Source organism: Ictidomys tridecemlineatus, chromosome 4 (genome assembly GCF_052094955.1).
Source record: "Ictidomys tridecemlineatus isolate mIctTri1 chromosome 4, mIctTri1.hap1, whole genome shotgun sequence".
NCBI classification, from domain to species: Eukaryota; Metazoa; Chordata; class Mammalia; order Rodentia; family Sciuridae; genus Ictidomys; species Ictidomys tridecemlineatus.
In genome coordinates this window covers 193,232,568-193,259,069 of record NC_135480.1, presented here as the reverse complement: position 1 = coordinate 193,259,069, position 26,502 = coordinate 193,232,568, and the positions used below count along the sequence as shown (strand labels likewise).

At 40.9% G+C, this 26,502-nt stretch overlaps 1 protein-coding gene across 4 annotated transcripts in view; it reads left to right on the top strand.

Annotated features, from left to right (window-relative positions):
- Positions 1-26,502, top strand: part of Astn2 (astrotactin 2) — an 837,958-nt gene that overhangs the window by 506,510 nt on the left and 304,946 nt on the right. For all 4 annotated transcript variants that reach the window (XM_078048074.1, XM_078048075.1, XM_078048073.1 and 1 more), the window contains one exon: positions 15,206-15,372. In XM_078048074.1, coding sequence (XP_077904200.1) covers positions 15,206-15,372 — 167 coding nt within the window. The remainder of the gene's footprint in view (positions 1-15,205; positions 15,373-26,502) is intronic.

The following is a 26,502-nucleotide window of genomic DNA, read 5'->3' as shown; positions in this document are numbered from 1 at the left end:
TTTGCAATCATGGTGGGCTTTTAGAAAGGGAGTGTTAGGGGGCTGGGATTGGGGCTCAGCGGTAGAGCGCTCGCCTAGCACGGGCGGGACCTGGGTTCAATCCTCAGCATCACATAAAAATAAGGGCATTGTGTTGTGTCCATCTACACCTAAAGAATAAATGTTTAAAAAAAAAAGGAAGGGAGTGTTAGGGTAACATGCAGTATAGTGCCGGTACGCCTTTCCCTTGTCCTCCTTCAGTGCGGGTGTACTGAGTGCTGCACAGATGGCTGGCATGCGGGGAGAATGGCCGGTTGGTATTTCACTGGAACTCAAGCCAAAACGAAGCAATGCAACCAGACATTTTGCTACATTCCAAAAAAATATTTACCAAGATCAAATATTAAGAGTGATAATCATCGTAATAACAACATTTGTTAACAGTTGGGATTTTGCTGCGTGCCAGGCACATGCTAGGGACATTAAATACCTTTTTTTTTCCCCTCATAGCAATTGTGTAGGTCTAATTAGGGTCATTTTACATCAAGAAAATTGAGGCTCAAAAATGTTATTGAAAGGACTAGCTGGCATTCCATGCATGTAAGTGGCAGCCCCAGGTGGGATTCAAGCCCAGTCCTGCCTGACCAACAAGCCGCCCTTGACTCGCACGTCATCCTGGGATGAAGAGAGGAAGCTGTGTGCATCACAAACCTTCTCAAATAACCATGGACTCGAGGAGAGACAGGCTGTGAGCACTAGTCCTCCCAGGTAGTGTGCGAGAGGAGGAGGAAGGACACTTTCTGACCAGTCAGTGCAGCAAAAGGAAGCTCACCCTGGGACTGAGAGTGTGGCTTGGTGGCAGAGCACTTGCTTATGTATGCATGAGGTCCTGGGCTGGATTCCTAGCACTGCATGCATGCATGCACGCGCGCACACACACACACACACACACACACACACACACACATTGAAAAGGAAATTGCATATGAGGATTTCTTTTCCCCCACGATAGCCCTGAATCTTTCCTGTAACCCCAGGAGGCATTTATTATTTATTGAGTTATTTATCAAGTCCATTTTAAAATGGTGCAATCAGAACCAGAACGGTGCATGACTTTCCCACAGTCTCATAGCTAGGAAGTGGTGACATCTGGCCTAGACTTCATTTCATTTCTGTCTCCTCAGCATTCTTCTGCTTTGGAAAATCAGGAAGAGATCCACAGAGGGGGACATGTAGGATTCTTTAGGGAGACTGGGGAGGTCTGATTGAGGGCAGAGCATGGACAAAGGGGCTGAGGTTGGATGGTGTGGAGGATAAGCACTATTTGGAGATACCTAAGGGGTTTCCAGGTGGAGGTGGAGGTAGAGACCAGGCGGCCTGATGGTTGGAGCCAGAGCAGGCTCTGCCTTCTCCACGCTGAGGTCTGGTGCCCCCTGGTGGTGGCTGCAGCTGCTGTCCTACATTGCCCAGGACTATTGATCCCTGTAGTCTTTATTGCCTGCCCACCCAGTCCCTCCCTCCCTGTCAGCGCCGAAGCCCAGCACAAATTGAACGGCAGCTGAATTGGCATGCGTTGATTAAAACTCCCAGTAATTATGGGCTCTTACTGGCCTGGTTGTCCAAATCAATGTCGGCATTAATAGCTGGACTAGCGGGCCTTGTTGACAGATTGAGGCTGAGCGAGGAGGGGCAGGGAGCTGGGGACTGGAGGGCCCTTCCCTCTCACTCACATTCCAGGCAGCACACTAGAGGTCCCCTGGGATGAGGAGAACCAAGCCCATTCAGTCTGTTATGAAAGCGATGGTTCATACTTGAAGAATTCAGCAACCCTTGCTTAGCTTATGTCATCTTCAATAGCCCTGATTGTAAAATGGATAGACCTTAGAGGTGTCCCTGAGTTTTGTGGGGATTTAAGGAGATAGTCTGTGGGCAAATACCAACCCATGGTAGGTGCTCAGTAAATATCTATTTTATTTCTTTCATTTGCTGTTTTTCCCACGTCATCTTCTTTCCAAGATGCTGTTTCGGATCTGTATACCCAAGTCGGTTACAAATAACCTCTCTGTTCCTAATGCTTCCAGGGTCCCTCATAGTCCATCAGAGGGTTTTTCTGAAAATATCTCAGAATCATAATGTGGCACTCACCAGCCTAAATAACAGTGACACCACAGACACACAATCTTCGTGTGGATCAGGGGAAGGGAGCGAACATGTGGCATCAGGGGATCTTCTGTGGCGGGCTGCATCTGCCTCTCACTTGCTGTGTGATCTCTGACAAGTCAGCTGCTCTCTCTGAGCTTTGGCTTCTCATCTGCAAAGTGGTCAGGTGGATACCGGTCGTATCTTAGAATTGCTGAGAAGAACAAACGCACTGCTACATGTTGCTGATCTTTTCTGTTTATGTGGACCCCTTGTATTTCTCCCAGAATGTGTTTCCCGTCTGAAGAAAGTAATGAGACAACCACAGGTACCTGTTGGGAGTACCCGTCATGCTCAGATTTCTATCGGGACATGTGATCTTGGCTGGTCCTCTAATAAGCCAAGTGGGGAGAGAGTTGCTTTCTCCAAGGTATCAGCATGCAAATTGAGACTCAGAGCCACAAGGGCACACTTGGAACGAGTGGCCAGACCTTATTCCAGCTATGTGTGTCCTATGTGATGGACAGTGTGCTCAGCCTTTCACACGCAATAGGCCTCACTGTTATGTTGTCTTGTTTAATCTTTACCACAATCTTTGGAGGCACTATACCTTGGAGGTACACTGAGATTATGCTGTGTCTAAGTCTCAAAGTGAAGGAACTCAAAGAAATTGAATCTTTGCTGAGCCCTTGGAGGACAACAAGGTTTTTCCCATAGGTCAACAGGGTCAGAAGCATCCTGATGAAATCTTTAAACATGTTCAGTCAATTCCAAGGGAATTCTCCATTTTTTTTCTCAAATACTTTAGAGCTGGTTCTCCCCCTTTTCATAGTTCATAGTTGGCTTGAACAAAAATCAAGCACTGCAACTTTTCCAACTTCCTGTTGTCTAATGTCTTCAGTTCATAGTGGTGGAAACAGACTCAGAGGGTTCCATGTGCTATCCTGAAGACACCTAGCCAGTTAGACAACAAGAACTCGGAGAGCTCTTCCCAGCACTTATCTAGGGCCAGCTGGGAACTGACATACTATCTTCAGCACCCCAGTTGCCTGCCACATCCACTGTGAGAGTGGTTTCCTTCGTTTCTTTGCCTTCTAGATGAAGAAACTGAGGTTCAGAGTGGCCATGTGACTAGTTCAAGATCAGTATGAGGCTTGGTCCCAGCTAGAACTCTTTTCATGACTGTACCCTGCCTCTGGGGGTTGCAAAAAGGAAAGAAGATGCCACACTGAGGTCTCCTGGGACCCAGGAAGGACAGAACTCCTCCTCTGGCTCCACAAAGAAACCCCTCAGCCTGACTTACCTTTTGATTCACTCCAGCCCCAGGAGAAGGTTTCTGATTTGGAAGTTGTTGTTTTCCCTTCTCCTGCTTGGAGCAGCCAGCCCTCCTTCTAGACCTGGAGGTGGGGTGGCAGAACAGCTCATTACAAATTTTGCACTCGGAGCAATTTGCATTCCATAATTAATGAACATTAAAATGCATAATTATAAACAGAAACAAATGGCTTGGTGATGATGAAGAACTGGGCCTGGAAACAGCAAGAGTGGGTGCCAGGGATAGAGGAGGAGGCTGAGGGGAGCAGGGTGGGGCCAGACTGGGGTGGAACAGCTGGGAGTGCCCCAGGCCCCCCTCCTCTTTCTCCACACTAGAACTGCCAGGACTTCAGACTTAGGGATCCAGACCCAGAGTCTTCCTGTGTATCCTCCGAAATGGAGCAGAACTGGGCTCTAATGCTCTGGATCCCAGCTGACCTGGATTAGACCTGGCTGTCTCACCTACATACTGAAAAGCCTCCCCACCAAGGAGCAGCCTTCCAATAGATGGGGTCCTTGTTAGACAGACCCACCCTCTTTCTCTTGCCCACTCCCAGTCTCACAGAGCCTGCCTTCCGGGCTCCTTTGGGCTCCTTTTATGAGCTCTAAGAAAATGCTTAGAGATAATTGAATTCAGTAACTTGGGTAATCTCTTCCAAGTAGCAAATCAAATCACTTCATTCCTGTGCCTACAGCCCTCCAAAGCCCTCCAGTTGCACTTAGGATAAACTCTAGATGCCTTCCTGGGGCTGGAGCCGTGGGTCAGCAGCTTTTTTGTATAAAGGACTATAGAGTAAACATTTCAGGCTTTGCAAGTCACATGGGTCTTTTTTTTTTTTGATCTCGTGTTGTTTCCTTTTTTAAAAAATGTAAAAGTCATTCTTAGCTTTAGGGCTGTGCAAAAACAGCCTGCGGGGGAGTAGACATCTTTTTTCTCTTCCTCTGGCTAAACACAACCAAAACCCCTGCACATTATCTATGACACAAACATACAGTTTTGAAAGGTGAAGAGAAAGCAGACCCACTAGGGACATTGGGACGCGAGGAAAGACAAGGTGGTCCATGCACTACGCTTTCTCTTTGCCTTATATGTCTTGGGTTTGGAACTGAAGGAGCCAGAAGCTCAGAAATGCCAATAGGCATGTGAAAAAAAAAATCCCCAAAGCATACTTTCTCTGCTTTCTCTAGCCAAGGTATCAGGGAAAAGGGCATCCTCACAAGGCAAAATTTTAGACAGTAACTGCTGAGCTCCAGACAAATCCCACAGGAAGAAACAAATGTGGACCTGCTCCCAGCCATGCCAGCAAAAGTCAGGTGGAGAGTCTAAATTTTAATTTTCATCAAGAGTAAGGAGAACCTCCATCCCTGGACCCACTCACTGTCAGTGGCAATCACATGACTTCCACCCCGAACCTACAATGAGGAGGTCCATTTCCCCTTCTTCTTGCTGCCATTGGTAGGAAATGAGGACAGTCACCACTGACCAGCAATAATGAGGCTATCTCCCATCTGTGTGGTGTCAGTGGAGTTCAAGTGGGGGACAGTAAGAAGGCATATGTACCACTGCCATCCATGAAATTATCACTGAAGTCATAGCAGATTCCCACCCCCATCCAGCATCACAGAGGGGCTTTCCCTCCGGGCAACTGTGGGAGCTTAGTGGAGAACCTGGGCTTCTGTTTGCTTTTGCCAGAGACAAACCACTTTCTCCTGCTGGACCAGTGTCAGAGGAAACCAGATGAAACAAAGTTTAAACAAATCCAAAGTTAAGACATAATAACATAATACCCAAAATGTCTACCTTTCCATTGATAATCATTTGTCATACCAAGAACCAGGACAATCTCAAACTCAGTGAAAAAGACAACCAATAGATTCCAACACCGAAATTAAAGATAATAGAATTCTCTGACAAAGATATTAAAAAATACCCATCATTTAAAAATGCTTCAACAAACAATCATGAGCACTCTTGAAACAAACGAAAAAAAACAGAAAGCCTCAGCAAAGAAATGGAAGTTATAAAGGGGAACCAAATGGAAATCCTAGAATTGAAAAATACGGTAAATGAGATAGAAATTCTGTTGATAGATTCAACAGCAGATTGCAGAGGACATATAATCATTAAACTTTAAAAAAGAATAAGCAAAATTACCCATTCTGAATATCAGAGAAAAAGTAAATTGAAGGGGCTGGGGATGTGGCTCAAGTGGTAGCGCGCTCGCCTGGCATGTGTGCGGCCCAGGTTTGATCCTCAGCACCACATACCAACAAAGATGTTGTGTCCACCAAAAACGAAATAATAAATATTTTAAAAAATTTTCTCTCTCTCTCTCTCTCTCTCTCTCTCTCTCTCTCTCTCTCTCTCTCTCTCTTTAGAAAAAAAAGTAAATTGAAAAGGAAAGTGAATACCTTCCCAAGGGTCTGGCAAACTGGTTAAAAAAATAAAACCACATTTTTGTCATTGGAGTCCCAGAAGAAAAAAATGGTGCTCAAAGAAATAATAACTTAAAACTCATCAAATTTGGAAAATCTGAAGATTCAAGAAGCTGAGCAAATTCCAGACAGAATAAAAACAAAGAAATTTACACCAAAACTTAATAGTCAATTTTCTTTATTTCTTCAAGGAAAACAAATCTTGAAATTATATCTTATCTATAGAAGAAATACAAATTTAAAGACAGAAGAATTCTCACAAGAAACCAGAGATACCAGGAAAAAGTGGCACATATTTCAAGTGCTGAGTAACAACTTATGTTCAATGAAAATATCCTTTAGGGATGGAAATGAAATCAAGATATTATCAAATAGAAAAAAAACGGAGAGAATTTATATTTAGTACTCTTTCTCTAAATGAATGTTTATAGGAAGTTCTCTAAACAGAAAGAAAATTATAAAATAAGAAATCTAGAACACTGAGAAGGAAGGAAGAATATTGCAAAAATATGAGTAAATAAACCCTTCTTACCCTCCTGATTTTTCTACATTACAGTAGATGGTTAAAGCAAAAATAAATGATAGCACTGTCTGATGTGGTCATAAATGTATGTAGAGGAATAATGAAGAAAATTGCATCACATTAAAGAAAAGATAGAAGCATAAATCATAAAGGGAAGTATGGATACTGTACATCACTTCAATTGGAAAAATGATTAATAGACTGGAGCATCTTATACACGTTAAAAACTATACAAAGAGATACACTAAAAAATATAGATACATCAAATGTGTAGGCAAGCTACAAGAAAAGCAAGGAAAAGAAAACAGAATTGAAAAATAGAAACAAGAAGACAATATAAAATGGCATACATAAGCATTAACATATCACTTATGAAATGTAAATGATCAAAGCACACATGGAATAATAAAAGTTAGAAGACTAGATTAAAAAGTATGGCCAAATTATATTTTGTCTACAAGAAATTCTCTTCACATATAATAATATAGATTGAAGGTAAATTGATAGAAAAAACTATATATAATGTAAATGAAACAAAAGCAGGAGTCACTATATTATTATTAGATAAAGTAACCCTTAAATAAAAGTACTAGGGAGGAACAAAATGTAGTAAAAACAGAGGTCATCCACCAAGAAGATATTATAATAATAAATATTTATGCATCAAACAATGGAGAAAAATGTGTGAAAAATGTATGAACTAATGGGACTAATAATTAAAATATACAAACCCATAATTATGGTTAAATACTTTAGTTTCTCTTCCTCATCATTTAATAAGACAACTAGACAGAAAATTTGCAACATTATAATACTCAATAATAGGATTTTTCAAGAGATATAGTTAAATTTATAGAATACTATGCACAATAATAGACTACATATTATTGCTAGAGCCTGCAGAACACATAGCAAGAGAAATGATATCTGGGGCTACAATAAAGGTTTCACTACATTGAAAGAATTCATGTCATACAAAGTATATTCGTGGGGTGGAGCCTTCATGAATGGTATTAGGGTGGTCAAGACAGGATATGGGAGGGTGGAGTCCAATGAAGCATAATATATACAGGTATGGAAATGTCACAGGGAAAACTATTAATTGGCACAATTAATATGAGTTAATACAAATTTTAAAGACCCAGAAAAGACCCCTTAAGATTCACAACAGACTCTAATAAGAAAACAAGACCAGAGAGGGTCTTTGTCAGCTGTATCAAAATACCATAGACTAGGTAGCTTAAATAATAGACATTTTTCTCTCATACTCCCAGAGGCCAGAATTCTGAGATCAATTTCTAGTTGATTCGATTCTCTAGTGATGTCACTCTCCACAAATTTTCTTCTTCCTGTGTCTTTATATGTCATGGATAGAGATGGAGCTTCTCTTCCTTCTAAGGACACTAATCCCATTCATGAGGGCTCCACCCCATGATCTAAACACCTCCTAAAAGTCCCCAATGAATATACTATTTTGAGGGTGAGATTTCAACATATAAATAGTGTGGGGACAGAAATCCTCAGTCCAAAACAGAGATAACAGAAAAATCTCTTTTAAGTTTTTGAAAACCAAAGACAGCATTCTAAAGCACCCAAGAGTTAAAGATAAAGTGTCAAGAAAAGTAAAAAATTGAACTGAATGAAAAAAAAATAAATATATAATGTGTGGTACACACATTAATTCATCCTTTTCTGGCAGTGTTTCTACAGCTTCATATTTGTAAAGGAAATGTGGTCTCCTAAATGCATGCATTAATAAAGAGGAAGTCTAAAATCAATAATTTAAGTTCTTAAGAACCAAGAGTAGGGAGAGAAAAATATATTCAAAGAAGCAAAGTATGGAAATCAATGTGATTGAACATAGAAAAATAATTCATAAAAATTACTGAAATAAAAGCTGATTCTTTTGGTCAACAGATAAATGAATCAAGGAATATGATCTATATAAGCAATGGAGTATTTTTCAGTCATGAAGAAGAATGAAATTTTGTCATTTGCAGGAAAATAAAAGTTAAGGGAAATAAGCTGAGCCCTGAACTGAATGTTTTCTCTCAATATAGAAATAAGCAAAAAAGAGCCCTTTAAAATAGAAGAGGAAACTAATTGGGAAGTGGAAGAAAACCAAAAGGAAGTGAGAGAAAAGGGTGGTCAAGACAGGATATGGGAGGGTGGAGTCTAACAAAGCATAACATATACAGATATGGAAATGTCACAGGGAAACCTATTAATCGGCACAATTAATATGAGTCAATAATTATGAATTTTAAAGACCCAAAAAAGACCCCTCAAAATTCTGATTCTTTGATAATATCAATAAAAAAGAAAAAAAAAAACTAGGAAGTCTTATATATATATAAAAGGGAGAAAACACCATTTAAAAATATCTGAAATCAAACAGTGGATATCACTACAGCCCCTGAAGATGTCAAAAGGAAATAAGAGGGCTGGGGTTGTGGCTCAGTGGTAGAGCACTTGCCTAGCACGTGCGAGGCACTGGGTTCGATCCTCAGCACCACATAAAAATAAATAAATAAAGGTTAAAAAATATTTTAAAAAAAGAAAATAAGAGAATACTGTATATAACTTTTCACAAATAGATTTAATAATTTAGATAAAGTGGACCAGCTTCTTAAAAACCTCATGAGTATAAAATAGATAATTTAAACAACTCCAATAAGAAAATTGAATTTGTAACTTTTATATTCCCACACCTCCAAATCTCAGCCTGAATAGTTTTACTGAAAAAGAATACCATGTGTTTAAAGAAAAATTAACTCCAATTCTAAAAAGTATTTTCCCCAAAACTGAAGAAGAGAGACTACTTCCCAATTCATTTGCAGGTAATAGCTTTACACTGATACCAAACAAGACAAACCCAGTGAAAAACCAGAAAATGAGAGAGTAAGACCAATAACCCTCAGGCATATAGTTGCAAAAATCCTTAACAAAATATTTGCAAATAGAATTTAAAAAGACATAAAAAAGAACTGTCTACCATGGCTAACTTGATTTTATTCCAGGGACAAGCTACTTGACCAAAATTTGAAATGTCTGTCAATATATTTATGGGCAAAACAAGAAAAAAAAATCATGGAATCAGACCAACTGATAAACAAAATTCAACAACCAAAATTATTTAAAAAAAAAAAACTTTTAAGAAAAATAGGAATAGAGTAGAACTTACACACATTGATAAAGAACATCAATAAAACCCCTGGGGTTAGAGTTGTTGGCTCAGTGGTAGAGTGCTTGCCTTGAATGTGTGAGGCACTGGGTTTGATTCTCAGCATGGAATATTAATAAACAAAGTCCATTTACAACTAAAAAAAATATTTAAAATAAATAAATAAAAATAAAAACCCTACAACTAACATACTTATGGTAACAGATTCAATGCTTTCTCTCAAAGATCAGGAATAACTATTATTGTTGAACACAATGGTAAATGTCTTAGCCAATGCAATAACACAAGAAAAAGGAAGTAAAGGTTCAAATTAGAAAGGAGTAAATTAAATAGATCACATACTTTTTTACATTTAAAATATCAAGAGACCTTGGAAAAAATTCCAAGAGAAATGAAAGAGTTCATCAAAGTCTCAGGATACAAGGGTACAATTATAGAATATAATTTATTCTATATAATTACATATAATTCTTATAGCCTAGCAATGAACATGTAGACACTGAAATTTAAAATTCAATGCCATTTGCAATCCCTAGAACACAATGAAATACTTAAATAGGAATCTAACAAAACATGTATGCTGAAATTAAATGCCAATCAAAGAAATAAAAAAAATCTAAATAAATGGAAAACATAATACATTCATGAATTGGAAGACAAACATCATAAAGATACCCATATTTCTCATATTGACATAAGAGCTTAAGACAATTCCTATCAAAACCTCACATGATTTTTACCAACATAGAAAATATTTTTCTAAAATCTATACAGAAAGACAAAGAAGTAAGGAAATCTACTTTTGAAAAAGAAAAATAAAGTCTGTCTTTCCTAGTTCTACCCTAAGTTTATGCTTCCCTTGCCTCATCCTTATTAACCTTTTATCACCTTATACTTTATTCTTTCTTCATAGTACTGTTTTATTCTATGAAATAATCATTTTACTTGTTTTATTATTAATCATTTGTTCTCTGGAGTTTAAGCTCCAGGAGAGCAGTTTCTTGGCTGTCTTGTTTACTACAACCCTTACACCTACTAAAACATTTGCTTGGCACTGAGTAGGTGTGCAGTAAGGACTTGGGAAGATAAGAAAGAAAAATAATCAACTAGTGGTTTCCATTAAGTCTCTCTGTGAAGGTTGGGTTTATTTATTTGTCATTTGTTAATTTATCCTTCATTTATTAAGTGCCTGTGGTGTGCGGAAGTGTTATCTCACAGAGTCTCCAGAATGCCTCTGGGGGAGGCACTGTATTCCCACTTTGGAGATGAGAACCTGGGGTGGGGGCTCTCTCCCAGGTGAACCAGCCTTCCCAGATGTGCAGCCAGGAAGCCTGCAGTGGAATTCAGTCCTGATTTCACTGCCCACATTGTTCTCTCCAAGCTGTGCCCCCACATAGATAAAGGAAACTGGAGCCCAAATAGGTTCATGGATTGTCCAAGGTCACAGGGCAAATGAGTGATGGTGCCTGAGCGAGACCTCAGGCCTCCCCTCTGGGGATGTCCGTACCCTAGACATCTCCCTTCTCCCATCACATCTCTTCCAGGAAGGCTTCCATGACTAACATTTCCTCACTCTGCTATTCCCCATTCACTCACATTTCCAGAATTTTCCTTTTCCCAGCCAAATTGTACCATATTTTATAATATTTGCTCTAGAATTAGTTCTTGTCTGCCAAATGTGTGCACTTCTTACCTCTAAAGCTGGATCCTAAGCTCCTTACGAACTCAGAACTGCAGCCACCCTTTGATTATTACTAGGTTAGGAACTTAATAACATTTGTCTCACATTATTATTCATTGCTGTGTGACAGATTATCCTAAATCAAGCATCCTAAAACAAACAAAAAAACAAAGACATTTATTACATCATGCAGTTGTGGAGAGTCAGAGTAACTAGGCTGTGCGGCCCTGGCAAGGTGGCAATCAGGATGTAGGCTGGGGCTGCAGTCATCCCAGCAGGCTTGAATGGGCTGGAGAATTCACCTCCAAGCCTGCACCTGTGTCTTTGACATGCCCGGCTTCTCTGGTTGTTATACCTGCAGGCCTCAGTTTCCCACTACAAAACCTCACAGCATCTCTCCTACCATCAGTTATTGGTCACATAGACCAACCCTGGTACAGTGCCATGAGGTATGGGGCCTATACAAGAGTGTGACCAGGAATTGTTGGGGACATTCTTTGCAGTTAGCTATGACACATATTTACCCCCACACAGCAATCATATAAAGATAGGAGAGTTTAAGTCATGGACCAAAGGTTACACAGCTTGTAATTGTTTGAATTTGGTTTGAATAATTAATAATTCAGTTTGAACTCAGACCCATTATTCATAGGTACACAATTATACATGTCTGTGGGATTTGCAGTTGTATATTCCTACATACACACAACATGCTTTGGTCCATTGCATTCTTCAGAAACCTACCTTTTCCCTCCCCTCCCTCCTCTCTCCCCTGATCCCCTTCCTTTACTGCAGACCCATCATGAATCCATAGAACATCCTGTCTGGCACTCTGCAGTTTCATCCAACAAATAACAAGTACCTACTATTGTGACAGCTGAGGACAAACCAAAGGTAGCCTATACTATGACAAATATTACATTTTGGTGGAGAAGACAGAAGATGAGCAATGGAATAATTGAAACAATGTACACATAATAAATAATGGCAAAGGGAGACCTCATCTTCCCCCCTTGCCCTCTAAGACATGGGCATGAAGCCCGTGGCAGATGGAGGGAGGATCCTATGGGGGTCACTGATACATCTGCTCCACTTACTCAGAAAGTCTTTCCCATGTTCATGATCAAATTTAGGTATAATTCTAGCTCTGCCTTTAATCTGCTGTGTGATATTAATCAAGATCCTTCCCCTTTCTGAACCTCAGTTCCTCAGCTGTAAATCATCTTGGGGAAAGAGATGGAGGCTCTGCAAGTTTGTCTTCATCAGTCAAATGCTTTAACTTAAAGGGTAGTGAGTAGCATGGAGAGCCCTGAGCTGAGACAAGGGGAGCCAGCCTCTGTGTCCTCCACTCCTGTGCTAAGGGACTCTGTGTGGTGTGCTGCTGCTCTCTGACCCTCAGTGTTAAAGCATGGAGGTCAGATCAACTCCAAGACCTGCCTTGCCCTGCTCTCTAAGACTGATATGTTTAGTAAGCAACAGGGGGTGAAGTGACTTGCCCAGGAGGCAGTAAAGAGCTACAGACTGGCAAGCCTTCCAGGCCCTGTCCGGCCACCCCCTGTGTGTGAGTCCCTCCTCAGCTTCCTCATCTATCCAATGAGAACAATGACAGGACCTGCTGTATTTATTTCCTCCAGCTACTGTAGCAAATCGACACAAACTGGATGGCTTAAAACAACAGAAATGTATTCTCCCACGGTTCTGGAGGCCAGGAGTCCTACATCAAGGTGTCGGCAGGTCCTAGGGCCCCTACAGGAGAAGCTAAGCCTTGCTTCTTCCAGCAGTTATGGTTCATGGCTATGGGTGTGCCAATCTCTGCTCCAAGTGCACATTGTCTTCCCCTCTATGTGGGTAATCTTGTTCTGCTTCTCTTATAAAGACATTCATGATACCATTTAGGTCAGCCAGTAAAATACAGGAGACTCTCCTCCTGAGCTTTAGCTTAATCACATCTCAAAACCTTTACCACAGACAGACGTATTCACAGCTTCCAGGTTCCAGGGCTTACGACAGGGAAGCATCTTGGGGAGTCATTATCTGTCTACTTCACTGGCTCATTTATTTGTATAAGGACTGAATGAGTAAAATAGGTCATGTGCTCATATAATGCTCGGGTTGCAGTGAGCACGGATTTGAAAACCCAAGGTGGTTGGGAATCAGTGGCAGATGGAAAGAACTGGGACTACTACCCCCCACCCAGGTCTCTCTTGTTTCCCAGTGAGATGGTCCAGTGCCCATCCCCGAGTCTCTGCAGACAGACAGAACCCAGCCCCCAGTGCCAGCAAATGGCTCCAAATGACCCTGTGACCAGGTGCCCTTCTGTCTGACAGAATGTTCAGAGACAAGCAGGGTTCTCCTCTGAGCTTGTATTAATATGTACAGCACTTCACTCACATGGAAAATTGATTTTTCTTTTTAAGCACAAAACGTAGCCGCTTTATAACCTTTCTGCAGCTTGACAAAGGCCATTTATAACCTACTTTCTCCATCACCCTTCCTGGTGCCAGTCTCAAATGCTCAAATGTCTCCAAGAACTCTCTTATGCATTCGTAATTACAAATTCTTCTTAGGCAAAATTTAATTTCCAAGAGGGCTGACCTCGTGTTTTGTTGTGGTGGTTTTGGGAAATTAATTTTGTGTGTGTGTGTGTGTATGTGTGTGTGTGTATTTTTATTGATGTCATTCAGAAGGACGGCTTGGGGAGGGGGCTAGGGAGCTGGCTGGACCGGAGACAGGGGAGGGCATTTTAATCAGTGATGTCCAGTGATGGATGAGGAGGGCTGGGCTCTGGGTGTTTATCTCTGTGGACAGGAAATGGCAGAAGGTTGAATGAAATTAAAACCTAGGTCCTCACTCTTCTGAAGGCAGGAGTGCTCCTATTGCTTCTCCGTCAACGGCGCTGGAGAAGATGAGCTCAGCCTCAGCAAATGATGGAAAACTAAATAAAGAGCCAGATGTCCCCAGTATCAGATCATCCACTCCCAGAGTGCTTAGCAGGTGCCACACACACTGATGAGAACGTGACAGCTGAGGTCACTGAAGGTGGGAATTCTTGGGGTTTGCTTAGAGACCAGAGGAGGAATGTGCACAGGGCTGAGCAGAGCATTTGAACATTTCGGTCGAGGAACCCTATTATTCGTTTAAGGAAGATCTGAGTTTAAAAAAAAAATCCATATATTCATTTAAGCTAAGGTTGCTACTTAGAAATATCACTTTGGAGGAAAATTTCAGGAGGCCAAGCTAGAGACCAGCAGGCTAGTTAGGAGGCTTTTGGTTGTTCCCAGGATTCCTTTAGAGTTCAAGGGACAAGGGCGGAGAAGAGATCAGTTCAAGACAGAAAGATAACTCACGTTCATTTTGTGAGTACCAACCCTTGCCGCAAATTCTGAAGTAAGTTATGCACCCTCATGATACCATTTAAGCCACACTAAAAATCCATAGGTGTGTTAGGCCCATTAAATAGATGAGGTCATTGAGAATCATAGAGGGGGTAGTAACTTGCCCAGGGTCACACAGTGAGAAGGACAAAAGCTGGAACTTAAGCTCATATTATTAGGGTCTCTTTAAATTATATCTGACGGCTTCCAAGAGTGACCTTGCTAGCAGCAGACTCTGTCAGGTGATAGCAATCCAAACAGGACTGAAGACAACCCAACAATATCCATAACTTTCCAAACACTTTGCAGACACTGTCTCCCTCCATTCTCACCACTCTATGAAGGAGATAGTCACAAAAATCCTCTTTCACAGGCAGGAAGGCAGAGGTTCAGAGAAGTAAAGGTTGTTTTTTTTTTTTTTTCCAAAGCCACCCAGCTATTAATTGGCCAAATGAGTCTTGAAACCTGTCTCTGTTGGTGTCTGACACAAGAGGCTCTCAGAAGGTGGGAGGAGGGAGTATTGGGGCCAGCCACCTCCTGTGCCATAACCACCCTGTTGCCCTCTTTCTGAGCAGTGCCCAGAGGAGCTCAGGCCCATGAAGGACGGCTCTGGCTGCTACGACCACTCCAAAGGCATTGATTGCTCTGATGGCTTTAACGGCGGCTGTGAGCAGCTGTGCCTGCAGCAGACGCTTCCTTTGCCCTACGATGCCACCTCCAGCACCATCTTCATGTTCTGCGGGTGAGTCTATCTGTCCCCAAGGCCCAGGTGTGGGAACCCACGAGGCCGTGGGGGTATGGGTGGGAAAATGGTCAGGAACTGCCGCCTCTCCAGCCTGGGCTGACCTTCAGGGAAATGGCCTCTCATTTCTATTCTGCTTCAGCCCAAGACATCAAAGGCAAGAGTATCACCTGATGAAGAGAAGAATGACAGAGGAAAAATAAATAATGGATTAATACATGCAATATTAGAGCCCCTGCCCCAGTTTCATCCAGGGTCAGAATATTTTCCTTGTGAGGTCCCCTGCCCCTTCTGCATGCCCTCCTGCAGCTCTGGGCAGTGCTGAGTGGAGAAAAAAGAAAGGATCGCGAAGGTGTTCACACAGGAACCACCAGGTGTGGTGCGCAAGCAAATCCATAGGTTTAACCCAGGTTTGAACCTAGATTCTGCAGGAACTCGGCAGTTGGAGTCCAGTATCAGTATCTGTGGCCCTAGTGCCCCATAGGTGAGGACGAATAATCATATATAGCTGGTGCCTAGGAAACAATACACTCAAAGTTTGTGTCATAGCTTGGGACTCAGGAAGAACTCAAATAAGGTTGTTGTTGCTTCTCATTTTCACAGTCCTGGGGATGAAACTCAGGGCCTTGGACAAACCGGGCACATGCTACTACTGAGCTTCATGCCTAATCCCTTAAACTGAATATTAAAAGTAGCAGGAGAACAAAAAAAAGGGGGAGCACATTGGAACTAAACTTGCTGAGTGGCATCAGGCAAATTGCTTTCTCTCTCTGGGCCACAGTCTGTCTGTGCAAAGAAATCACTGCACAACTATGGCTCCCATTTCTTCCAACTTACCTTGTTTTCCCTATGTGTAGTAGAGTGACCTCCGCCCCAGACATCACTTAGCAAAGCGTTTGGTCCTCAGTAACCACTCAAGAAAATAGCAGCATTTTGTTCTTCTCATGTCTTTTCTGGTTATATCGTCACATTAGAAAATTTGCTTATCTTTGACATTCTGTGACTCAGAAAAACAATCGTATGCTTGTGTCAGAAGGATTCCCAGTGCTCTCGTCATTGTGGTAGGAAAGCAGAATATGAGATGTAGCAAACTCTGCAGTCCATCTATCATAGAAAAGGGAGATGGGTTTTATCCCAGTTTACCAGAAAACTGATTGAATTTGCACGGTTCTAGTACACAGAGTTTAGTATTTATTACAGGGTCTCCTTTCCTGCCCCAGTCACGCTCAGGGTTGCAGGTGCCTTGAAGCAGGTGTTGGGGCAGCTCGCTGGAGGTCCTAGATATGTATCAATAAAATAAATAAGAAATAAATTAGCCTATGCGGACCTGAATTTATGGCGGTCTCTCCTCAGCCTAAGTGACTGCGGGGCAGTGTTGACTAAATTATGCATGGACTTGGATCTGCAGGCTTGCATACAGAATCAGCTGGGTCCTTATCATTGTTATTTTCCTCTCGGTCTCCTTGGGGGGAGGGTGTTCTTCTGTGGAAAATAACAACAGGAACAGCGGCAGCCGCAGCACTAATGGATTTTGACATGGGAAACTATCACCACCTTCCATCCAGAGCCCACGATAGGGAACCTTGGATTTGGTAATGCTGAGATTTTAATCCCATCAGGGCTGAAGACCCCTGACCTTCAATTGCCTCAATACCTACTACCTCAATATAATGATATCTATGAACAGTGCAAAATACTTAACATTTATGATTCCATTAAAGCTAAGCAACATGCTCAAGGCCTACGAAACACAACTGGGAAACACATTATTAATTGTATGACCTTGAACAAGTTACTTGACATCTCTTAGCTCTGGGCCTCAGTTTCTTCATCTGTAAAAACACCAGAATAATAGTCCCTGTCTATAGAGTTGTTATGAGCTCGAAAAACATTGCTTACATTACGATTTACATCAATATTTAAAGTGCTTTGGAACAGCACCCTGCATCAAGTTAGCACTATATATGTTCATTCACTAAAGTAACTCAAGTGAATGATCCTAATGACAGTCAACCATCACTTGCTCAGCGACCTCATGCCCTCAACATTTTGGTTTCCGGATCTCTGAAACGGACTTTCTTACCTTTTCTGTCATGGAAGGTCTGTGGAAGTTTGTTTGTTCACTTAGGCTGAGGAGAGACCGCCATAAATTCAGGTACGCATAGGCTAATTTATTTCTTATTTATTTTACTGATACATATCTAGGACCTCCAGCGAGCTGCCCCAACACCTGCTTCAAGGCACCTGCAACCCTGAGCGTGACTGGGGCAGGAAAGGAGACCCTGTAATAAATACTAAACTCTGTGTACTAGAATAAGAGTTGATTTGGGACAGAGTGTGTTGTGTGCTGTTAAGACCCATCCAATGCAGATAAACTGGACAACAAAGGAAATGAAACCCAGGTCTCCAAACACCAACTGAAGTTTTAATACGCTTTTGGAAATTGTCTATTAAGGATGCAAATGAGAAGTTACCCACATTTGTTAGAAGCACTGTAAACAATGAAGGCTATTAGCAGGTGCTTGTGAGAGAGCTGGTTGAGGGCGAAGTGGGAAGTTATTGAATTAAGCGGGAAAAACAAAGCAAATCCTTACTTACTCAAGGAGACCTTCCCAACTTGTGGAAAACTTAAGAGTTTTCTGAATAGGGACAGGTTTAATAATTCTGTTTTCAACCTGGGTTAATAATAACAACTGTGGGTGTAATCCCTAGTACAAAAAAAATAAAAATAATAGCAGCTAGCAATTTACTAAGCACTCCTTTTTAAAATATTTTTTTAGTTGAAGTTGGACACAATACTTTTATTTTATTTATTTATTTTTATGTGGTGCTGAGGATCAAACCCAGCGCCTAGCACATGCTAGGTGAGGGCTCTACTGCTCAGCCACAACCCCAGCCCTACTAATCACTTCTTATGTGCCATGACTGTAGTAAGTGCTTTGTGCACACATTAACTCATTTAATTGTTATAACAATTCTTCAAGAGAGGTGCTATTATGATTCTCACCTTACAGTTAAGAAAATCAAACAGTATGACTTGCCAAAGGTCACACAGCTGGTAAGTGGTGGCTGTCAATTATTCAAACCCAGTGATTATGGTGCCAATCAAGACAGATCTTATGTCAGTGGCTGGCCTCTGGACACATCTAGTCATGCCGTCTTGGGCAACTCACTCAATTTCCTTGAGCATGTGTGTTTTCATGTGCCATCAGAAGTGACTACAGCCCCACTATGCAGATCAAGTGAACCTGTGCAAGAATGAGCTGTCATACTTAATTAAGCCCTCAGTAAACCATAGTAATAGTTAGTCTAACAGGTGGAAAACCATCACATTCAATTATTTAATTACTGGATTTGATGTCTGGCTTGCCAGTTTATCTCCAGTACCTAGAATAGTGTTTGGCACATAGCAAGTGCTCAATTAGTAACTGTTAAATGAAGTTGCTCAAATAATGGAGCCAAAGGAGTGGTTCCTATTCACCCTTTCCAGCTGCATTTCCAACTATATCCCTCTTCCTGTGTTAGCCTCTTAGCTTCAGCCTCTGTGTTCTGACTACTTTCTGTGTCTCCTCTTCCCTTCCCTTGTATACCCTCTCCAGTCACATGTCCCTGAACCTTTAACTTGGACACCTGTTTCATCTTCTGTCATTTTTTTAGCAAGTCCCCCTGGAGTCCATGGGGTCAGCATGAGATGGGCAGCTACCCTGAATCTAAGAACCAATAACCATCATTTCTCAAGTGGGATTAGGACATGTATGGAAAATAATTTTTCTCTTTGTCTTATTTTTGTTTAGATAGATAGATAGATAGATAGATAGATAGATAGATAGATAGATAGATAGATAGATAGATTTCATTTCTACACAGAGGGCCTTATTAAAAGAGAAGAGGCTGCTTACATTTTGCCCTATATTCTAACTTATCCCAGTGAAATTCTGACACTTCCCAAAGACTGGACCTCTGCTAGCTGCCCTGATTATCAGCCCCTTACCAAGCCAAAGCATCCAATCTCTAGGGTTACTCCACTACTCCTCTGACTCTCCATTGTGGTTGCTCCATTACCTGGTTGACTCACTGGTACTGCCCCACTGTGAACTCCTCAGGAGCAGGGACAATGCCCTAGTCACCTGTGACTCTGTATTATCATTCCATACTAATTGACCTAAAGACTTCTTCAAAACTATAAGGGTTGAATTCCTCCACCTAAGGTTTGTTGCACCCACTCTGTGCCCGACCTTTAAGGAGATGCTAAGAGGGCCATGAATCATCAAGCACAAGTCCTAGCCCACCATGTGCAAAGAGGGTACTGTGAGCAGGTGGCTGAGCCTCACTTGGTCCTAACTGATGTTCACAGAGCACAGGTACCAATATGGTAGGCGGAAGCAGGTCAACTGGAAGTAGGTTGAGAAGGCCACCAGATACTAAGCTGAAGTATTTAGAAAAGATCTTGTAGGTGAAGAAGCATCACCTTCTGTGAAGAGCCTGACAAGTTACCTAGCAACCGAGTTTGTCGGTTTCATGTGTGGGTGTGTTTACAACGTCTGCGGTGCACACTGCCAAGAGAACTTAATTTTATCCACATAAATCCAGCACGGTTTTAAAAAAGCTGTTAATATAAAGATAGGACTGATCAGAGCCATTTGTAAGGAGCGAAAAGGAAAGGGAGAAAATGGTTTCAGGAGACTGAAATGAGAGAGTTGCTCAACATGAGACAAATTTAACTTTGTGCTTCTTGGCAACCAAAGTAAACAGAGAAAAAAAAATACCCAAACAAGACATAGTGGATCATACAGTCATCCTTACTTCAGAAAAAGAAAATTCTGATTTTCTGTTTTGTTTTCAGGGGGTCTACCCCTTTCCTTGATATCATCTGCTAAGAGATTTTCCCATGTATTATGTAAGGGAGAGAATTCCATCAATATTTTTAAAGTTTCCATATCTCCCAAGTGACTTAGAGAAGGAAACTGAGGCCCAAAGTTCTCAAAGCCAATTAGCAAATAAAATTGGGTTAGGAACTGGGGACATCCCAAGTATCTTTAGGACCTAATTCCCATGAAAATATATTCAAATTATGAGCTCAAAGAGCATGTGTGGTCTCAACTCATCCTTGTTAGCCTGTCTAATGTCCCTTTCACGTGATTTTAGGAGGAGATGAATTCAGGTATTTAATGTCCACAGTTAACTGGAAGCCACTTCTGTCCTTGTCAAAGTCTGCTCTGGTGGAATGGGGGCGACGACTTTGACTTTGACAGTCAGCATCCAGTTGCAGAGAGTGGAAGCCATTCTTCAGGCAAATATTCTTTGGTGGTTTCTGCCTAAAAGCATTTTTAAGCTAGTGCCTGGGCTGTCCCCCTTCTGACTCTTGATTAGAGGATGTGGACTTTCCCTCTAATAGTCCACACTGAATACTTTCAGGCTGGATTCTCATCAAATATTACAACCTGTGCTCTCTGCTGTTTAAACATTGGCCAAAGCTCACATGTAAGAAATATTCACAAAGAACCAAGAGAAACACATAATGTCCTTCCTTTTCTTCAGCTAAGTATAATTCCCATGGTTTTGTAACATACCCAGAGATTTTTTTTTTAAGTAAAAAATAAAAATAAAAACTAGAGAAGCTGAGTGACGAGGCCCATGTGGGAGAGTCTGCACTCAGTAACTGCCTCCTGCAAGTTCCCAGGACACCAGGGGATACTAAAGGCTCTGACAAGGTCCTCGGTGGGGAAACAAATTTCTTTGATTGTAGGATGCCATATTTTCTGCATTTTAACATCTCTGAAATGAGGAGTATCTTATTGTCAATGGTTTGATGGAGTTTAATTGGTAGTCGTTCTTTTCTATGATTTCTTTCTTTTCTTCCATGGTGTTAAATGAAATGCTAGTGTTTCTCACCATTCGGGTGGCTCTTAGTGTAGATCAAATACGTGAATACATTAGCCCAAGGTCCTCATGGACTCCTGTTTCCTTCCTCCTTTTCAACAGAATAGCCTTGCGTATAAAACCTCCAAGATGGCTTTCCTGGGAACGCAGTGTATCCCTGGGTGAAGGCTGGAAACCAAGACCACACAGAGAACAGCTCTACTGAGCTTCATTTTGGCTAATGTGAGGACAGTCCAGGGAGACTTCATGGGAAGGACTCTGGTGGCACTGGTTAGTGGGGTTAATGCCATCGAGAGCGTCAGCTGCTTGTCCTGGCCCTGATGACCCCAGGTGGGATTTCTCATGGTGTCAGGTGACAGGGTCAGCTCTGAGCAGCCTTCTCCTCTCTTGCCTTGATGATGGGTACGCAGGCTGACGCTCTCGTGCGTTCAAGTCTGTCTAGCTCCTTGAGCTATTCTTACCCTTACCTTTTCTCTGTTCTTATTTTTGTTTAGGATTTGATTCCCTTCCTTATTTTTTAAAAATAATTTCTAGTCTGTGGATTTCATTAAATCATTTTACTGGTTCCATAGACCTTTGAAAATTGGATGAATATGCAAATACATAAAAATGCTCTCTGCACAGAGAGTTTGAACACAATGCCATTTCTTTTTTCTTTTTCTTTTCTTTTCTTTTTTCTTTTCTTTTCTTTTCTTTCTTTCTTTTTTTTTTTTTTTTTTTTTTTTTGTGTGTGTGTGTGTGTCCCAATTTCCTCCTTTGAAAAACAAGCAGATTTGAGAAAGTCATTTGTGTTGAAGTGGAGAGAACAGTGGATTTGGAGTAAGAAGGCCCAAGTCCAGGTCCTGGATTTTCCCAGGTCCTATGTGACCTTAGTCAAGAAGATCAGATGTCCCAGGCCTCAGGGTCCTCCATGGTCATGTTGGAATGAAAGTACCCATCTGAAGGTCCTGCGTGTGAGGATTAAGGAAAAAGAGCTCCTGGGTAGACACATAACAAGGCTTGATGCCACCGTCTCCACAGTCCCAGTGTTACTCATCATGTGAGGGGTGTGTCAGGGTGACACATTTGTTGCCTTCAGCTAAAGTGCCCAGTTTCTGTCTTTGTACTTATTTTATGTTTTGCATTTTGGCATATGTATAAATATAATTTCTTGTGGATTTTGGCTCGTTTCCGATAAGCCTACGCTCTTTAGAGTTTCTGTAAGAAAATCTCCCAGACAACAGAATGTTCTGCAGGAGCTGTATAATTATGTGGCATCATATGAAAATAAAATCAAAAAACAGAAACCAACAACTAAACAGACCTTCATGTAAATCTTCCTGTGCCCCGAGGTGGCTTGGGGGAGAGAATTTCTTATATTCTAAAACTCAGAGAGGATCATTCGCCTTCCTGAGTCCCTGTGTTTTTACCACTCTGTCTCTAAGGGTCTTACTGCGAATACACCAGGCCTTTTATCTCTCCCTCCTTCCTCTCCTGCTAACCCATAATCCTTCTCCACCCCACGCAAAAGAAAATCACCATGACCTTACAGTGTGACCAGGTTAAGATCTCTCTCTCTCTCTCTCTCTCTCTCTCATACACACACACACACACACACACACACACACACACACACACACACACACAATTCACATTCACATGCACTCATACACACTTGGAGATTTGAACTTCTCAGTTTCATTCCCAGCACCATAATGACTGATCACTCTGCTTCTCCAAACCTGTTTCCTTATCCTGCAATGGGAGCAGGAGCTCCCTAAGAAAGCTGTTCATATCCTAACCTTTCTGCAGACATCCCCACAAACTCAGTGGTACAAAACAGCACAGATTTATTTCTTTATAATTCTAAAGGCCAGAATTCAGAATTCCTAGAATCTAGGCTTTGCATGATTACATTCCTGCTAGAGACCTTAGTGGAGAATCAGCTTCCTTTTTTAGCTGGTAGAGACTACCTGTATTCCTTGATCCTTTTGTCTCTTTCTTATAAAGATCACAGGGGGTTATACTGGGTCCACACAGATAACCCAGGATAATCTTTCTGTCTCAAAATTCTTTAGTCTGTCACATCTGCAAAGTCTCTTTTGCTACAAATTTGCAGATGTGACTGTTATTTTTTTGTTTCCATAACAAAATGCCTGAGATAAATACTCTTATAAGGAGAAAGGTTTATTTTTTCTCATAATTTCAGAGGTTTCAGTTTATGGTCCCTTGTCCCTGTTGCTCGTGGCCTGTGGCTAACCTGTGTGTGAATGTGGGATTATGAGGCAGAGGAGGCTGCTCACCTCATGGAAGAGAAGGGGGGTCAAAAGGGACAGAGGACAAAATATCCTTACTTCCTTCCACTAGGTCCCATCTCTGCCACCTCCCAGTCAAGCCATGGGCTGGAGTCCAAGCCTTTAATATGTGGGCCTTAGGGGTCTTTTGAGGATTAAGATATGGACACTTAGGGAACATTATTCTATCTATTAGAGGTTATAATAAGAAACAAATCACATCATATACCCACAATGTCCACTAGATCATGAAATCTTAAACATGGGCCTGAGGAAATTGCATATAGTGTGTGTGTAGGGGGGTATATAATGCATTTTTAAAAATTTATGCAATACATATAATGATTACATGTGCATAAATGTACATTGTCTGATGTATTATTTTCCAATGAAGGAAACACAACAAGTTATGTTCTAAAGTTTTGCTTTGAAGCAAAAAAAAAAAAAAATGAAGTCTAGAGAGAAACCAAAAACTGGGATCTGAGAACTAGTGGAAACAAAATTTATACTCCCTAAAGTATAACTGGGCTAATAATCAGATAACTCATAATAGCATGAATAATAATAATTACACAATTGCTGTTGCATTACTTGGCCACTACACAGTTTTTGTTTTGTTTTGTTTTGTTACTTTTTTTGTGGTGCTGGTGATCAAACCTAGGGCCTTGTGCATGCAAGGCAAGCACTCTACTGACTGAACTATATCCCCAGCCTTTACACAGTTTTGTTCTTTACCTAAGTTATCCCTAATTCTCACATCTGCTGTATAATGAGGATAGAAGTTACCTCATTTAACAGATGATAATACTGAGCCCTAGGAAAGAAGGAGATTTGGCCAAGGTCACATAGCTGGTAGGTGGGACAACCTCTATTTAAATTCAGATTAAATTAGCTCCAAAATTGACACATTGTTTCTCCCTTAAGTAAAGGGGCATGAAATCTCAATAAATTCACAAAAGTAGAAATCATACATGCTACTTTCTTATTAAGAATTAACAATGAAGGGGGAACAAATCTTTTTTTAAATAACAAATTTTTTAATAACAAAAACAATTTTTTTTTTAATAACTACCTTCTAAGTTCCGCTTGGATATGGGAAAAAAAAAAAGTCAGGCTGAAAACCACTTTAGAAATAAAGAGGAGCAGGAAAGCTGCATGTCGAACTCGTGGGATGTAGGAAAAGCTGCCGTCAGACAGGCCACAGCTTTTTGTAAGAAGCAAGAAAGATTGAAAATAAACAAATGATGCATTTGAATTAAAAAGCCAGAGAAAGAATTATGGAACAATGTAAAGAAAGCAGAAGAAGGAATTGAACTGGAACCGAGGGGAAAAAGGGAGTCCCATCAATAAAATACAAAAAGACTCCTTCAAGCAGAAAGAGAGAGACAGGGGAGAGAAGAAAAGAGAGATTAAAAATCACATCAGGAATGAGCTAGGGACATAACTATAGAAGCACAGAAGATAAAACAAATTTTATGAGAATGTGCAACTTTATGCCAACACACTTGAAAGTCTTGGTGAAATATATTATGTTCTTAGAAAACACAAATTGCCAATTTTGAGTCATGATGATAATAGAAAATCTAAGTAGGCAAATAAAGTGGAAATAAATGACAAGAAAGCTAAGTATCAACAACTGAGAAGAAGACATCAAGCCTGGAGATGGATAGGCAGGTCCTGTCAAATCATCTAGGAACCAATAACCTCTAACTTAGGTAAACTGAGCTCGAGAAAAAAAAAACCAAAATGACAGCTTTCTAATTTATTCTCTAATCCTAAAACCCAAACTGAGAAAATATGTGTTCATCCTTCTAGAAAATTTGGGGAGACACATTAGAAGTAATGACTTCATTGTGTTGGTAGGATTCCAAATCAACTGACATAAATCAATAACTTTTCCCAAATCACTAACTAGAAAATATAAGTGAAAACATGATCATCTTCTTGAAGTGACAAAGTATAATAATAGAAGCTTTCACTCTCCAGGGACACACCATGTTCCAAACATGACACCTTTAATTCTCACAATGGTTTTTAAAGTGGGACTTCTTTACAGATAAACAAACAAGGTTCAGAGAAGCTAAGCAGTCTGTCTGAGGTCACACACAGCCTGTAAGTGATGGAATCAGGATTTAGACTCTGTTGACCTGGATCCAAAACACATGCTTGTAACCTTTAGAGTGTAGTACCTCTCATAAATGTTGATGAATAAGACATGTGCCATACCTTTCTGACAAAAAGTCTAAAGCTTCAAAAATTTTTTTAAAAATGATAAATGGAGATATAAATTCTTTTCTGAATGAGAAGACTTCAATTTATAAAGAAGCTGTAATAGTTAAGGTGAGATAAGCTTTGTCGCTCTAACAGAAGAAGACCCCCTGCCCCAAAGAGAAACATGTACGCAGAAGTTAGTTTCTTATTCGTGCAAGGTGTGCTGTGATGGAAGCCACCTGCCTTCATCCTGTAATATGCCTCTGAAACACAGGATCTCCAAGCAGACCAGAGCAAGAGAAGAAAGGGGCCTGGAAAATGCAGGATGTTGTAGAAGGGCTAAGTCTCATCAGTACTGATTCCATTGCTAAAAATACAGAAGGTCTCTCCCTCTCCAGCCAATTGCAAGAAAAGCTTAGTCTACAGGGCGCACCCAAGGGAGAGGAACAGTGCAATGAATGAAAGAAAGTGTCACTGGCATAGCCCCCCCAACAGTGCCCAACACAGAACTGACTCTCCAATCATATATATATATATATATATATATATATATATATATATGAATGATTCTTAACTGAAGACTAAAACTTTCCCCCAACTTCAATACATTACCACCTAAAGTTAATCCACCACTTTCCAAATTTTTATGAGGCTTTTACCTGGCCTTTGGTGAGCTAATTCTAAAATTCATTTGAAGGGGAAAATAAGGAAGAGCACTCTAAAAAGTTTGAAATAGAAAATCAGCATTCATGAGGGAGAGAGGACT